We start from the raw sequence: 13,071 nt of genomic DNA on the forward strand, positions 1-13,071 counted from the left end.
TCCTTACCTGTGTCAGCTCACCTGGAACAGGGACAGGGACAGGGCACCACAGCCCTTTGCCTGTCCTTACCTGTGTCAGCTCACCTGGAGCAGGGACAGGGACAGGGCACCAAGGCCCTTTGCCTGTCCTCACCTGTCAGCTCACCTGGAGCAGGGACAGGGACAGGGACAGGGCACCAAAGCCCTTTGCCTGTCCTTACCTGTGTCAGCTCACCTGCAACAGGGACAGGGACAGGGACAGGGCACCAAAGCCCTTTACCTGTCCTTACCTGTGTCAGCTCACCTGGAACAGGGACAGGGACAGGGCACCACAGCCCTTTGCCTGTCCTCACCTGTCAGCTCACCTGCAGCAGGGACAGGGCACCACGGCCCTTTGCCTGTCCTTACCTGTCAGCTCACCTGCAGCAGGGACAGGGACAGGGCACCACGGCCCTTTGCCTGTCCTTACCTGTCAGCTCACCTGCAGCAGGGACAGGGACAGGGCACCAAGGCCCTTTGCCTGTCCTCACCTGTCAGCTCACCTGCAGCAGGGACAGGGACAGGGCACCACGGCCCTTTGCCTGTCCTCACCTGTCAGCTCACCTGCAGCAGGTGTGTCAGTGCTGCCCCCAGCCGGAGGCAGAGCCCAGAGCTGCTCCCCACCCCTGGAAAAGCCAGGCCTTTGCAGGCACAGCAGGCTCTGCACAGAGCTTTTTTCTTAAGGGTAATATTTCTCCCAGTTGTTTGGGGTTTTTTTCCTTAACAGCAGCTCCTGGCTTAGCTTTTATTAATAAATATTGCAGCTCAGAGCATTTGGGAAATATCCCAGACCCCAGGACTGCTCTAGGAAGAGCAATGGAACAGCAGAAGCCCAAGGAAGGGAACAGGAGCAGCAGGTATTGGATGTTTCTGTGTAGTTTTAGGAGGAGCCTCAGCTGCTCTGTTACTGCAAGGGCCAGGCTGTGAGGAATTAGGATCCATCCATCTGCTTTCTAAGTCACACTGAAATAAATAATTCACAGCTCAATGGATGTGGAGAGGAATTTCTTGAACATTCCCTGCAGAGCTCCTGAGCTCCCTTAACTCGATGCCAGGGGCAGTGAGGAGCTGGGCAGGACAGGGATCCCTCTGAGGCCACAGCACAGCAGGATCCACACAGGGAGAGTCTGGACACCCTCCTGGCAAAACCAAGCCAAATAAAACCAAACAATGTCTTCAGGAAAAGCCGGGTGCTGAGTCAGACTCCAGAAGGAAGCACCTGTGGCCAGGTAAAGGCTCTTGTGTTTGGGAGATCTGCACTTGGGCAACCCAGCCAGATCCCTCAGCAGAACACTCAGCCCTAAACAGCAAACAACTTCCTGCAGAAAACCCTGTGAGAAGGAAACCCAGCAGCAAACTCCTAAGGGAAGCTGCTGAACACAACACCCAGGTCTGAGGGCTCCAGACACAAAAAGATCCCAGAGACCCTTCCCAGCAGAGAGAAGGCAGTTTTACCTGCTCATGGCTCTGAAATCCTCCCAGGAAACACATCCTGGTCCTGTGCCCCGAGCTACCCCCATTCCTGGCAGGAATGGAGCCCCAGGTCACCCTGGGAGGGGCTCTGGAGCTGGGAAGGGCAGAACTGGTCCTTCCAGTCCCAGGGTCCCCATCCCTGAGCTGATCTGCACAGCAAACCCCTCATTTGCTGCCACCAGCTGGTGACACCACAGGGACAACCTGGAAATCCTGCCCCAGGCTCAGCTTTCCCAGCAGCACCACCCAGGGAAGGTCCCTGCAAGTCAGCAAAACCTCCCCAGAGGCTCCTTCACCTGCATCCAGACACCAGCCTGGCCCTGGGCATCCCTGCAGCTACCAAATGGATGAAAACACCTCTGTCCATCTGGGACAGGCACAGCAGGAATCCACCCCCACCCCAGCATCCCCAGGTAAAGACACAACACAGCTAAAGACACAACTTTTACTTTATAAAAAAGATCAAACCAGAATATTTAAGGAAAATGAGTGCAAAAGAATCCCATAAGACACCTCAGGTGAACCAGCTCAGGGACCATCGAGCTGACAGTCTTCCTTAGTGAGTTTTTGGGGGCTTGGGGTTTTTTTGTTGGTTTAATCCACACACACTCACTCTTCACACCCAGACTAGACACTAAAAATGTATTTGCTCGTTGCAAGTCCAGCTCACCCCTTGTCTCCAGAGCACAGCCCACAGAGCTGTGTCAGTGTGAGCCATGTGAACCTCAGCACACAGCTTGGAGCAAACTTGTCCAAATAACAATGTACAAACCCCTGAGAAGCAGGAGCCAAGCAGGTCCCTCAGGATGGGCAGCACTGGGAAGGAGGTGACCTCACACAGCTCCCCTGGGAGTCCCAGCCTGGCCTTGCTTCAAGTCTTTTCCTTGTATAAACTTGATTTCTCAAAAACCAACAGCTCTAAACACAAAGCAGGGAGGGGAAGCCAAATCCCAGGCTCAGTCTCTCCCCTTTATCTTCAAAATATCTCTGTCAGTGTCTTCAGGTGTGGTCTCAGTAATGCCTCTGATTTCTGGAAGCACACTCTGAAAAAAGCCAGGGATTTACAAAACCAGGCTCTAATAGGGACTGAAACTGGAATTTCAAAGGGTTTTGGCCTTTTAAAGAAGCCTGAGAGCTTGTGAGAGGAATTAAACCCTTCCTCCCTGCCCAAATCTCTGAAGAGCAATCACAGGCTGCAAAATAAAGGCACATTTCAGTTCAATTAAGGCACATTTCAGTTCAATTAAGGCACATTTCAGTCCAACTGAGGCACAAAACCATGGGCCACACTGAAACCTGAGGCCCCTCTGGGCTGCCCTCTCCCCAGAACCCAGTGGGTGTGTTTATCCTAGGGCTGGAGAATTCCATGAAGTGTTTTCTGCTCATGACCAAGGGCACCCCAATCTCCAAACAAGTCCCATGGCTTGCTGTGTTTACTTTGTGACAAACAACCCAACAGTGGCAGCAGCAGAGATGCAGCTTCCTCCTGGAGGGCACCGTGCCCTGGGGACAGCAGTGCCCATCTCCTGCCTCCCCCTGCCAGGGGAGGTGCTGGTGCCAGCAGTGCCCCCCAAACCCTCTGCAGGCACTCCCAGGCCCTTTCCTTTAGAAGCAAACCACTTGGAAGGGATTTTCCAGCAGAACAGTCAAACAGCTCTGAACCACAAAGTTAGGAGTGAGTCAAGTGTTCCCCTCCAGGCTGTGCCAGGAGGGCTGGGCAGGGAGGGAGGCAGAGCTGCTGGCAGGCAGGTGCCAGTGTGTGCTCCCCAGGGGTCCCAGCAGGCTGGCAGGGCTGATCCCAGGCTGGGCAGCCCAGCAGCCATCCCAGCACTGCCACTGTCCCAGCAGATCAGGAGCCAAGAGGCCACAGATGAAATGAACCCCACAACCCTGAGCCTCACAAGGCAGCAGGAGGGGGCACCGAGGGCCAGCAGGGACAGGCAGATCTGGCTACTGATAACACCATGGGTAGAAGATTTTGGGGTTGTGAGACCAACACAGGGACTTTAAATAGAGATTTGGGTCCCTCCAGGGCAGGATCTCACCTGCACCTCAACATCAGCACCAGCACAGACACCAAAACATTACTGCCCATCCAGGTTCACTCAGGCAGTGCCAGAAAACAGGAACTGCAGGGAAAGGGCTGAGCCAGACTGAGGCTGCTGGAGCTAAATGTGATTTACAGAATCACAGAGCCACAGTGATCTGCTACTTCCTTGTCCATCTTCTCCTCCCTGGGCACACATTCCACCTCCCAAGTTCATTAGCTCTGCAGCTTGCTTCCTTGATTGTCCAAAAAAACCAAAACATCCAGTGAAATTCAGACAGCAGGAGGCATCTGGCTCCAGTAAGGATCAGGGTAAACTGGGAAAAAGAAAATCAAATGTGGCGCAGCACACTCCACATGGCAAGAGCAGGATTGGGATGCAGCAGAGCCCTGGGATGCCTCCCTGCTGCTCAGGTCCTTTAACAGTACACCTGGAGCAGAGGAGCCCCAGAGGAGTCAGTCTCTGTGTCCTGGAAAGAGGAATCTCTGCTGGTTGGAGAGCCTGGGGAGGAGAGAACAGCCATGAGCTCAGGGCAGGCACAGCAGCCTGGCAGTGGGGAAGGAGCTGCCACAAAAGCCTTTGTGTACCATGAGGGAGGAGAAAGGCACACAAAGCCATGGCAGGAACAGCCCTGTCCCAGGACAGAGCTGCTGGGCAGGAGGAAACTTGTCCCAGCCCTGGGCTGCTCCTTGGGAGGGTCAGAGCTCGGGGCACTGTCACTCCTGCTGCTTCCCTTTTGCACAGTTCCTTTGGCTCCCAGTCTCACCCAGCTGTGACCTCTGGCAGTCACACCCCAAATACAGCCCCAAACTTTGTCAGAGAGACTGGAAGCTCTCAGGGCAGCTCCTGTGCAAGGACAGGGATTGCCACTACTGGATCTCACCCCTTTTCAGAAAGATCCACCAACCCAGGGTGTGTCTGAGCTGCATCACCCCCAAAGCCCAGGAGGACTGAGGAGAGCCTGAGGAGCAGGGTCAGCTCAGCCTCTGGGGAGGGTGGGGACATGGCTCAGGGGAGGCTCAGGGGAGGCTCAGGTGGGGACATGGCTCAGGGGAGCCCAGGTGAGCACATGGCACTGTTACCTGCACTGCTGTGCCGCCTCATGTTTCTGGCCATCACATCCGCCGGCGTCTCCTCCGATATCTGCACTGCCAGCTCTGCAAGGAGAAGCAGGAGGGGGTGAGACAGTGAGGGATGAGGTGAAGGATGACTCAGCACCAGGGATCCCTGGCAGGGAGCAGCCTCAGGGAACAGGAGAGGCACAGGCTGATTCCTCCCATTGCTTCCGCCACCGGCCAGGCTGAGAGTCCCGAAATGCCAGCAGCAGCCTCTGCTAATCTGGGAAGCACAACACCCACACAGCTCCCTCTGCTGCTTCTGGATGTGTCCTTGCCCCCCACACTCAGCTTTTCAAGGTTTTTCTGGAACAAACTCTGTTATAACCTGCTCTGGAGCTCAGGCACGTGAGGCTGCTCCCACAGGCAGGAAGAAGCAAGAGCCCTGGTGCTGAGGAACAGCCCTTCCCTCCCTGAGCAGGGACATTCACTGTGTGGGGGAGGCTCTGAGGACACACTGCAGCCTAAGGCTGGCACTAGCCAGGCAGCACATGGGACAGAGCCAGCTGAGTAACTGGACATCCTCTGGCACAAGCAGCTCGTCTGGTCCTACCAGTTCAGTTTGACTCACGGATTTTCTGCCTCCCTCGGATGAGCACAAGCAGCAGCAGCACAAACCCTTCTATTGCTCAGCACAAACCTCACGGGCAAGGAGCGCCGGGCCGGAGAAAGGCACAGCACAGGGAGGGTGAGAAGCAGAGCCCCGCTCCCAGAGCAGCAGAGCAGAGCAGCCTGCAGCCCCCAGCCCCAGCCCCAGCCCCAGCCCCGCACCGTCCTGGCTGGCCAGCGTGGACTCCAGCATGGTCTCGTTGCCGCTGTCGGGCGCGGCGCCGCGCGAGCGCTCGCGGCTGCAGAGGGGCGGCCGCGCGCGGCTCTTGCGGGTGCTGATGCGGATGATGCCGCGCACCAGGCGGCACTCGGCGTCCTGCTCGTCCAGGTTGTAGTCCTGCGTGATGCTGTTGATCAGGTCCGAGATCTTGTTGGTCTTCTCCAGGAAGACGGTGTCCGAGGTGCACTTGGCCAGCTCGTCGATCTGGTGCACGCTGAACAGCTCCGTCAGCTTCTTGAAGATGAGCACGTCGATCTGGCGGCTGGACATGGAGCCGTTCAGCTCGCTGATGTCCACGTCCGACTCGTGGAAGGAGTAATACTCCTCCGAGCTCCTGTGGCTGCTGGGCACGGGGGGCTTCTCCACGCTGTTCCTGAAGGGCTTCTCCAGCAGCTCCTTGCAGCAGGAGTCAGACTCCAGGTGGTGGTTGGGGCTCCTGTTGGGGTAGACTGGGATGCCCTTCAGCTTCACGTCCGGGTAACTGAAACTGCTGCCCATGCTGGACTTTTTGATCTGGTTGCCGTTCTTCTCGGCGGGAGAGGAGCTGCCGGGGCTGTTTGGCAGCCGCCCGTTGTAGTCGCCGTTCTTCCCGTCCTCTGTGGAGGTCTCGGCGGGCCCCGGGTAGGGAATGCAGACGCTGCAGTCCTGGAAGCAGCCCCCACACGTCACTATGCAGCAGAAAACAGCCTTGTAGGTGTTCCAGGCCTGAGCCAGGGCGGAGCAGCAGAAGCTCTGGCTCGGGGGAGCCTCAGCCGAGCCCGAGATGAAGGTGATGGTCTCTGCCTCTCGGCCCTTGGAGTCCTTGAGCTCGGCCCTGCGCCCCTTCCTGTCCCTCATCTGCTGCGCCCGGCTGCGGCCGCCCTTGGGCTGGGGCACAGAGCCCCCCAGCACCTCCAGGCTGACACCTGTGTCCCTGCTGGAGCCCCCCAGCACCTCCAGGCTGAGCTCCGTGTCCCTGCTTGCCCGTGCCCGCAGTGGCACCGTCTCCTGGCACGGCTGCTCGGGGGGCAGGCGGCTCCTCCTGCCCAGCATGGCTCAGCTCTCGGGCACCTGCAGGACAGGGAGGGCTCAGATCACAGCAGCCCACCCAGCACAGCCCCATCCCCAGCACTTCCAGGGTTCACAGGGATATTTTGCATCAGGACTCGCTGTAGCGGTTTTGTTTTGCCAATTCGAAAATTTAACTTTAAATGGTATAAAGAAAAACTTAATTACTACAAACTATAAGGAAAAAAAAAGCAAACTCATAATAAAACTTTAAAATACTCCTTTTCCTCCTACACACTTCTTGACTAGTACAAGAGAGACTGCCCAGGTCTCGAGAGATAAAAATTTCAGAAAATCTTTACAAACCATCACACTCACGCTGTTCCCACTCAGGGCTGTACTCCAGGGCTCCCCCACCACCCAAGCTCTGCTGCTGCTTTGGGCAGATGCTCAGACCAGGGGAGAGATGCTTTAAAAGGGCTATTTTCAGACATCAAAATCCCTGTAACCTTCAGAAGAGTTTCCCCACGCAGCTGGAAGGGGAGTCAGCTCCAGAGCAATAAAGGAGCAGCACAGCTGGAGGTGGAGCCACTGAAGGGCTCCAAAGGGAAAGTATCTTTTTTTTAAACAACTTCCCTTTGTCTTGCATTCCTTAGGATTAGGCTGGGCCCTGACAGCACTTATCCATTTCCAAACACATGTGCCCAGGAGGAGATGACAAGCAATCCATCATTATGCAAGCTGCCAAATCCAACTCCATGTTTGCTGCTATTTCCATTTGGAGGATTTAGCAATGACAGCATTACCAACACTAATGATTTTTGCCAGTCATGTTAAGGTCAGGTGATGTCAAAGACTTCCCCATGAAAACCTGATGTCTTCATCTGAATTAAGGAAAGATCTTGCCAAAGAGTGACAAGCACATGAATGCTCCCTATTTTTAATCTTTTTTGTTATTTTTGCTATTAAAGCTCAGCACGGGGCGATGTGAGCAAAGTCATCTCAGGGCTGTCACTCCACTCCTACTGCTCTGCCTTTATCCCAGCCTGCGGTGGGTCCCAAAATTCTCCATGGTTTCCAGGCTTCTTGGCTAACACTGCTTTCACCTCCAAGAGATCCTTTTAAATACTAATTAGGGTCATTAATAAGCAGTGAGAGCCCAGCCACAGTTTAAGTGTTTTAGGGCTGTCCTTGTTTCTTTGCTATAGACTTTCTATAGGGCACCTCAAGCATGAATAAATAAATCTGTCAGACTTGTTAGAACTCTGCCTCTTTTCCCCTGGTTTTTAAACCAATAGTCACATTTTCCCCACAAAGGAACAGGCCCAGACTGAAAGCCAGGCAGTTACACACACCACTGCTTTCCAGGAATATTTTGGCTCTGTTACCTTATGAAAATTCATCCCAGGAGCTCCCTTTGCACATTCCCGGGCAATATACAAAATTAAAACCCCAGATGCTTCAATTTCAGTGCTGAGCAACACTCCTTTATACAACAACAGACAATATTCTGTAATTTCAGAGCATCTGGGGCAGAGAGGAGCAGTATCTCAGCTCTGAGGAAAGGACCTGCAAGCACAGGTGTCAGAGACACCTCTGGGCTCACCCACTCCCATCACAGCTCACGTTTCTGGGAAATGTGAACATGGAAAAGTTCCTCAGGAGCACAGGCAGGACACAGCTCCTCGATCCAGCAGCTTCCTCAGGACAGGAACAGACTGAACCAAACCCCTCAGCCAGAAACAAATGCTCAGAGCAAAATGCACATCCAGGTGTTACTCACACTGAGAGCTTCCTCTGCTCTCACACAGGCACCAGGGGTGACTGGAGAAGATCCCTCTAGGGAGCCTCAGCATCTGCTCCAGAGCAGCCAGGAAGGATCCACAAAGGGCTTGCAGGACTCAGGGTTAGCCAGGGTCTAAGATCTTCATTGTTCAGAGGGAGGGATTTCCTTGGAAAGTTTAAAAAAGCTCAGTTAAGTTGTGAATCTCCTGAACAATGTACATCCACTGCCCATACCCACACTGCTGGTGGTGTTGGCAGCTAGGGAACATCTAAACTCAGCAGACAGGATTCACACGCTGACACAGCCTCTGTGAGCTCTGTGGAAGCACCCACAGCTGTGAGCAGCCCTAAGGAGCCTGGCCAGGAGCTGCAATCACCGTTGAGCTCCTGTTCCCTGCAGGGATGGAGATCCTGACCCAAAGCAAATGTGGGTCCATGTCCTCCCTGTGCACCCCAGGATCCAGCAGCTTCTCTCCCTCTCAGTTTTTGGGATACAATCAGCCTGGGCAAGGAGCTGCCTCTTGCCAAAGGCTCCCCTGTGCCCCAAACACCCACCCTGACAACCAGGTCTCCAGCACGGGGCAGGCACACAAAGTTTGGCCCTTTTCCCTCCCAAATAAAAGGGAAGGAAAAGGGGAGAACCCTGCTGGGCACCGAACAGAGCCCCCTCTGCCTTCCCTGGGCCCCCAGCACATCCTCCAGATGGGGATTTTGGGGGAGAGGAGAAGCTGGCAGCAGGGAACAGAACCATGCCAGCCTGCCCTGCCCTGCACAGGCTCCCACCGCCTGTGCCCCCTCCTCTGGCAGCCAGAGCCGAGCCCAGGGAGAGCCGAGAGCCCCGGGAGAGACCGAGAGGCTCCAGCCCCAGGGAGAACGGGGGCAGGGCCCGGAGCGGCGGGAGGGGACAGAGCGGGGACACGGGCACAGAGAGGGGACAGGGGACAGAGAGGGGACAGGGGACAGAGAGGGATACGGGCACAGAGCGGGACACGGGCACAGAGCGGGACACGGGCACAGAGCGGGGACAGAGCGGGACACGGGCACAGAGCGGGACACGGGCACAGAGCGGGGACACGGGCACGGTGCGGGGACAGAGCGGGACACGGGCACAGAGTGGGACACGGGCACAGAGCGGGGACACGGGCACGGTGCGGGGACAGAGCGGGACACGGGCACAGAGAGGGGACAGGGGACAGAGAGGGGACAGGGGACAGAGAGGGACACGGGCACAGAGTGGGACACGGGCACAGAGCGGGGACAGAGCGGGGACACGGGCACAGAGCGGGACACGGGCACAGAGCGGGGACAGAGCGGGACACGGGCACAGAGCGGGGATACGGGCACGGTGCGGGACACGGGCACAGAACGGGCACAGAGCGGGGACACGGGCACAGAGCGGGGACACGGGCACAGAGCGGGGACAGCGCGGGGACACGGGCACAGAGCGGGACACGGGCACAGAACGGGCACAGAGCGGGGACACAGGCACGGTGCGGGGACAGAGAGGGGACACGGGCACAGAGCGGGGACACGGGCACAGAGCGGGACACGGGCACAGCCGGTGGCGGCGCCGGGTGTGTCCCCGGCCGGGGCTCACGGGGGTCCCGGTGCCGGGGGGATCCCGGGGTGGGGGTGACGGACGTGCCCTCCCCCTCTCCCCATCCCTCCTTCCCTGCCGGTCGCGGCCTGCGGCCCCCCCGGGCCGGGCCGGGCCGGGCCGGGACCCGGGCGGCGGCGGCGGGGTCGGAGCCGGTCCGGGGCTGATGCCGGTCCCACCGGGCGGATGCCGGGGCCGGCTCCGTTGCCGGGGCCGGGGTCCCGCCGCGCCGGGCCGGGCCGGGCTCTCGTTACCTGCCAGCCGGGAGCGCGTCCGGCCCCGCCTCACCTGGGCCAGGTGCGCCACGTGACCCCGACGGGCCGCGCCGAGGGACAGCAGAGCGCGATGGGCGAAGCGGCTCCGCGCCGGGCCGGGCACGGACCGGGCACAGAACCGGGGACTGACCCGGGAATGGAGCCGGGCACAGAACCGGGGACTGACCCGGGAATGGAGCCGGGAACAGAGCCGGGAACCGACCCGGGAACGGAGCCGGGCACGGACCGGGCACGGACCGGGCACAGAGCCGGGAACTGACCCGGGAACTGACCCGGGAATGGAGCCGGACACGGAGCCGGGAACGGAGCCGGGAACTGACCCGGGAATGGAGCCGGACACGGAGCCGGGAACGGAGTCGGGAACTGACCTGGGAATGGAGCCGGGAACGGAGCCGGGAACTAACCCGGGAATGGAGCCGGGAACAGAGCCGGGCACGGACCGGGCACAGACCCGGGCACTGACCTGAGAACAGAGCCGGGAACGGATCCGGACACAAACCCGGGCACAGACCCCGGGCACAAACCCCGGGCACAGACCCCTGGCACAGGCCCCAGGAACAGATCCCGGCCACAAAAGCTCTCCCGGCTCTGTCCCGTGGAGCCTGGCGCTCCCAGGACGAGCTGAGCCGCACAGCGCGACCCTCTGAACCCAGCGCTGCTGGGCACTGAGTTCTGCCCGTGCCCCTTCTCCTCCCAGCTGAGCTGTCACCGCGTCCCAAACCGCTGCTGCATCGGGATGGTGGCACAGAGAGCTGGGTCAGCCCAGCAGAGCGGTTTAAACCTGAAATCCTGATGCGGGTTCCTTCCCTGAAACTGTGCCTGAAAGCGCAGCAGTCCCTCCTGCCCTGGTAACTGGGACACCCGGGAAAAAGCCTGGGGAGGGGCTGGGCGAGATGGCACCGACATTAATTATTGCTGCCTGTAATAAGGCTCTGCCTTTCTGGAGCACATCCCAGCGCGGGGCTTTACAGAGATGAGGCCACTGCGCATCCCTCGGCCCTGTCCTCCTGCATCCCTAATCCCATGTCCCGGGGGAATCCCGGGGGCTGCGCTGGCAGGGCAGGGTCGCCTCCCGGTGTCCCCTCCCGGTGCTCGGTGTTTCGGCAGAGGGGCACTGACAGGGAAGGGAGAACAAAGGGAAAACAAAGCTCCCACCGGGCTTTTGCATCACCGAGGTTTATTCTGAGCGCTGCTAATTGTAGCCTCCTCTGCTAAATCATTAATAGCTCGACAGCAAAAACCCTGCAGTGCCGGAGGGTTTTGGGGACTCAGGCTGTGCCTCACCTCAGGGCAGGGGCATTTCTTTTCTTTTTCTACTATCTGCACTTCCCAGCCGCGGTCTGCTCACGGCTGGGACAGCCTGGAGACACGGGGGGCTCAGCCTCACTGCCCAGTGTCCTTAGCTCACCTTAAACTCATGTCCAGGCACAGCTGCTCCCCTCTCCATGTCCTTTTCTCACCCTGGAGCAGGGGCTGGAGCTGGGAAGGCGTCAAGCAGCGCAGACATGGGGGGTGACCCAAAAAAGCAATGATTTTCTGAGTGGTAATAACGGAGCAGGCGCCTCCTGAGCTCCCTCCAAAGCTGCCATTCCCGGGTTTCGTGTTGGGGGAACGGGGGAAGCTCAGGGCAGGACACACCCCGGCCCTTTCTCCTTTTGGGGGTACCCCTGGGAGTCCGGCCTCCACCGAATCAGAGCACAAAAATGAGAGAGGAGGATGCTCTGTTTAATTCCTGCCTGTGCCCACAGATTTTTTTGGGCTGGGAGCAGAGGAAGCGTGAGAAGAGCTTTGACCCCACGGTGGAGCAGCACCGCAAAACTTCCACGGCCCATTTTAGAGAATCATTCGTATCAGACAGACGAAGATCGCTCAAACCGAATCTCAGCTTCCCCTCAGGCTGGAGAGCACCCTGGGGATGCAGGGTGGATGCAGAGCCCTGCTCCGAGCCTGGGGGATGCGGGGGGGATGCAGAGCCCTGCTCCGAGCCCGGGGGATGCGGGGGGGATGCAGAGCCCTGCTCCGAGCCCGGGGGTGCGGGGGGATGCCGGAGCCCTGCTCCGAGCCTGGGGGATATCGGGGGGGGATGCAGAGCCGTGCTCCGAGCCCGGGGGTGCAGGGGGGGATGCAGAGCCCTGCTCCGAGCCCGGGGGTGCAGGGGGGGATGCCGGAGCCCTGCTCCAAGCCCGGGGGTGCGGGGAGGGATGCAGAGCCGTGCTCCGAGCCCGGGGGTGAGGGGGGGGGATGCAGAGCCGTGCTCCGAGTCCGGGGGTGAGGGGGGGGGTGCAGAGCCCTGCTCCGAGCCCGGGGGATGCAGGGGGGGGGATGCAGAGCCCTGCTCCGAGCCCGGGGGTGCGGGGGGATGCAGAGCCCTGCTCCGAGTCCGGGGGTGAGGGGGGGGATGCAGAGCCCTGCTCCGAGCCCGGGGGTGCAGGGGGGGATGCAGAGCCCTGCTCCGAGCCCGGGGGTGCAGGGGGGGATGCCGGAGCCCTGCTCCGAGCCCGGGGGTGCAGGGGGGATGCCGGAGCCCTGCTCCGAGCCCGGGGGATGTCGGGGGGGGATGCAGAGCCCTGCTCCGAGCCCGGGGGTGCAGGGGGGATGCAGAGCCCTGCTCCGAGCCTGGGGGATGCAGGGGGGGGGGATGCAGAGCCCTGCTCCGAGCCTGGGGGATGCAGGGGGGGGGGATGCAGAGCCCTGCTCCGAGCCTGGGGGATGCAGGGGGGGGGGGATGCAGAGCCCTGCTCCGAGCCCGGGGGTGCGGGGGGATGCCGGAGCCGGGCATGGGCCGAGCCGCCGCGGGGGCCGGAGCGGTGACGCAGCAGCCGCTGACGCCGCTCCGGTGCTTGGCAGACGTGTGGCAGCCTGGCAGGAGCACGAATGTGATGCAAAGCACAAGAGATGGGGCTTTTTTTTCCTCCTAAGGTAAGGAAAGCAGAAATGTCACCAG

The 13,071-nt window shown here is 59.4% G+C and overlaps 1 protein-coding gene across 3 annotated transcripts; it reads right to left on the reverse strand.

Annotated features, from left to right (window-relative positions):
- Positions 1-1,917: 1,917 nt before the first annotated feature.
- On the reverse strand, positions 1,918-10,268 carry KDF1 (keratinocyte differentiation factor 1). Of its 3 annotated transcripts, none has more exons than XM_079325657.1 (5): positions 10,107-10,268; positions 8,237-8,421; positions 5,426-6,522; positions 4,622-4,696; positions 1,918-4,040 (listed from the first exon to the last, which is right to left on the reverse strand). In XM_079325657.1, exons 3-5 carry the CDS (start codon positions 6,513-6,515, stop codon positions 3,958-3,960), a joined length of 1,248 nt encoding a protein of 415 aa, XP_079181783.1. In that variant the 5' UTR covers positions 6,516-6,522; positions 8,237-8,421; positions 10,107-10,268; the 3' UTR covers positions 1,918-3,957. The 3 variants fall into 3 exon arrangements, with proteins under 3 accessions (XP_079181783.1, XP_079181785.1, XP_079181784.1); XM_079325659.1 differs by having other exon boundaries at positions 10,141-10,163; XM_079325658.1 differs by lacking the exon at positions 10,107-10,268 and having other exon boundaries at positions 8,237-8,593.
- Positions 10,269-13,071: the final 2,803 nt, after the last annotated feature.

This window comes from Erithacus rubecula, assembly GCF_903797595.1.
Source record: "Erithacus rubecula genome assembly, chromosome: 23".
Lineage (NCBI taxonomy): Eukaryota > Metazoa > Chordata > Aves > Passeriformes > Muscicapidae > Erithacus > Erithacus rubecula.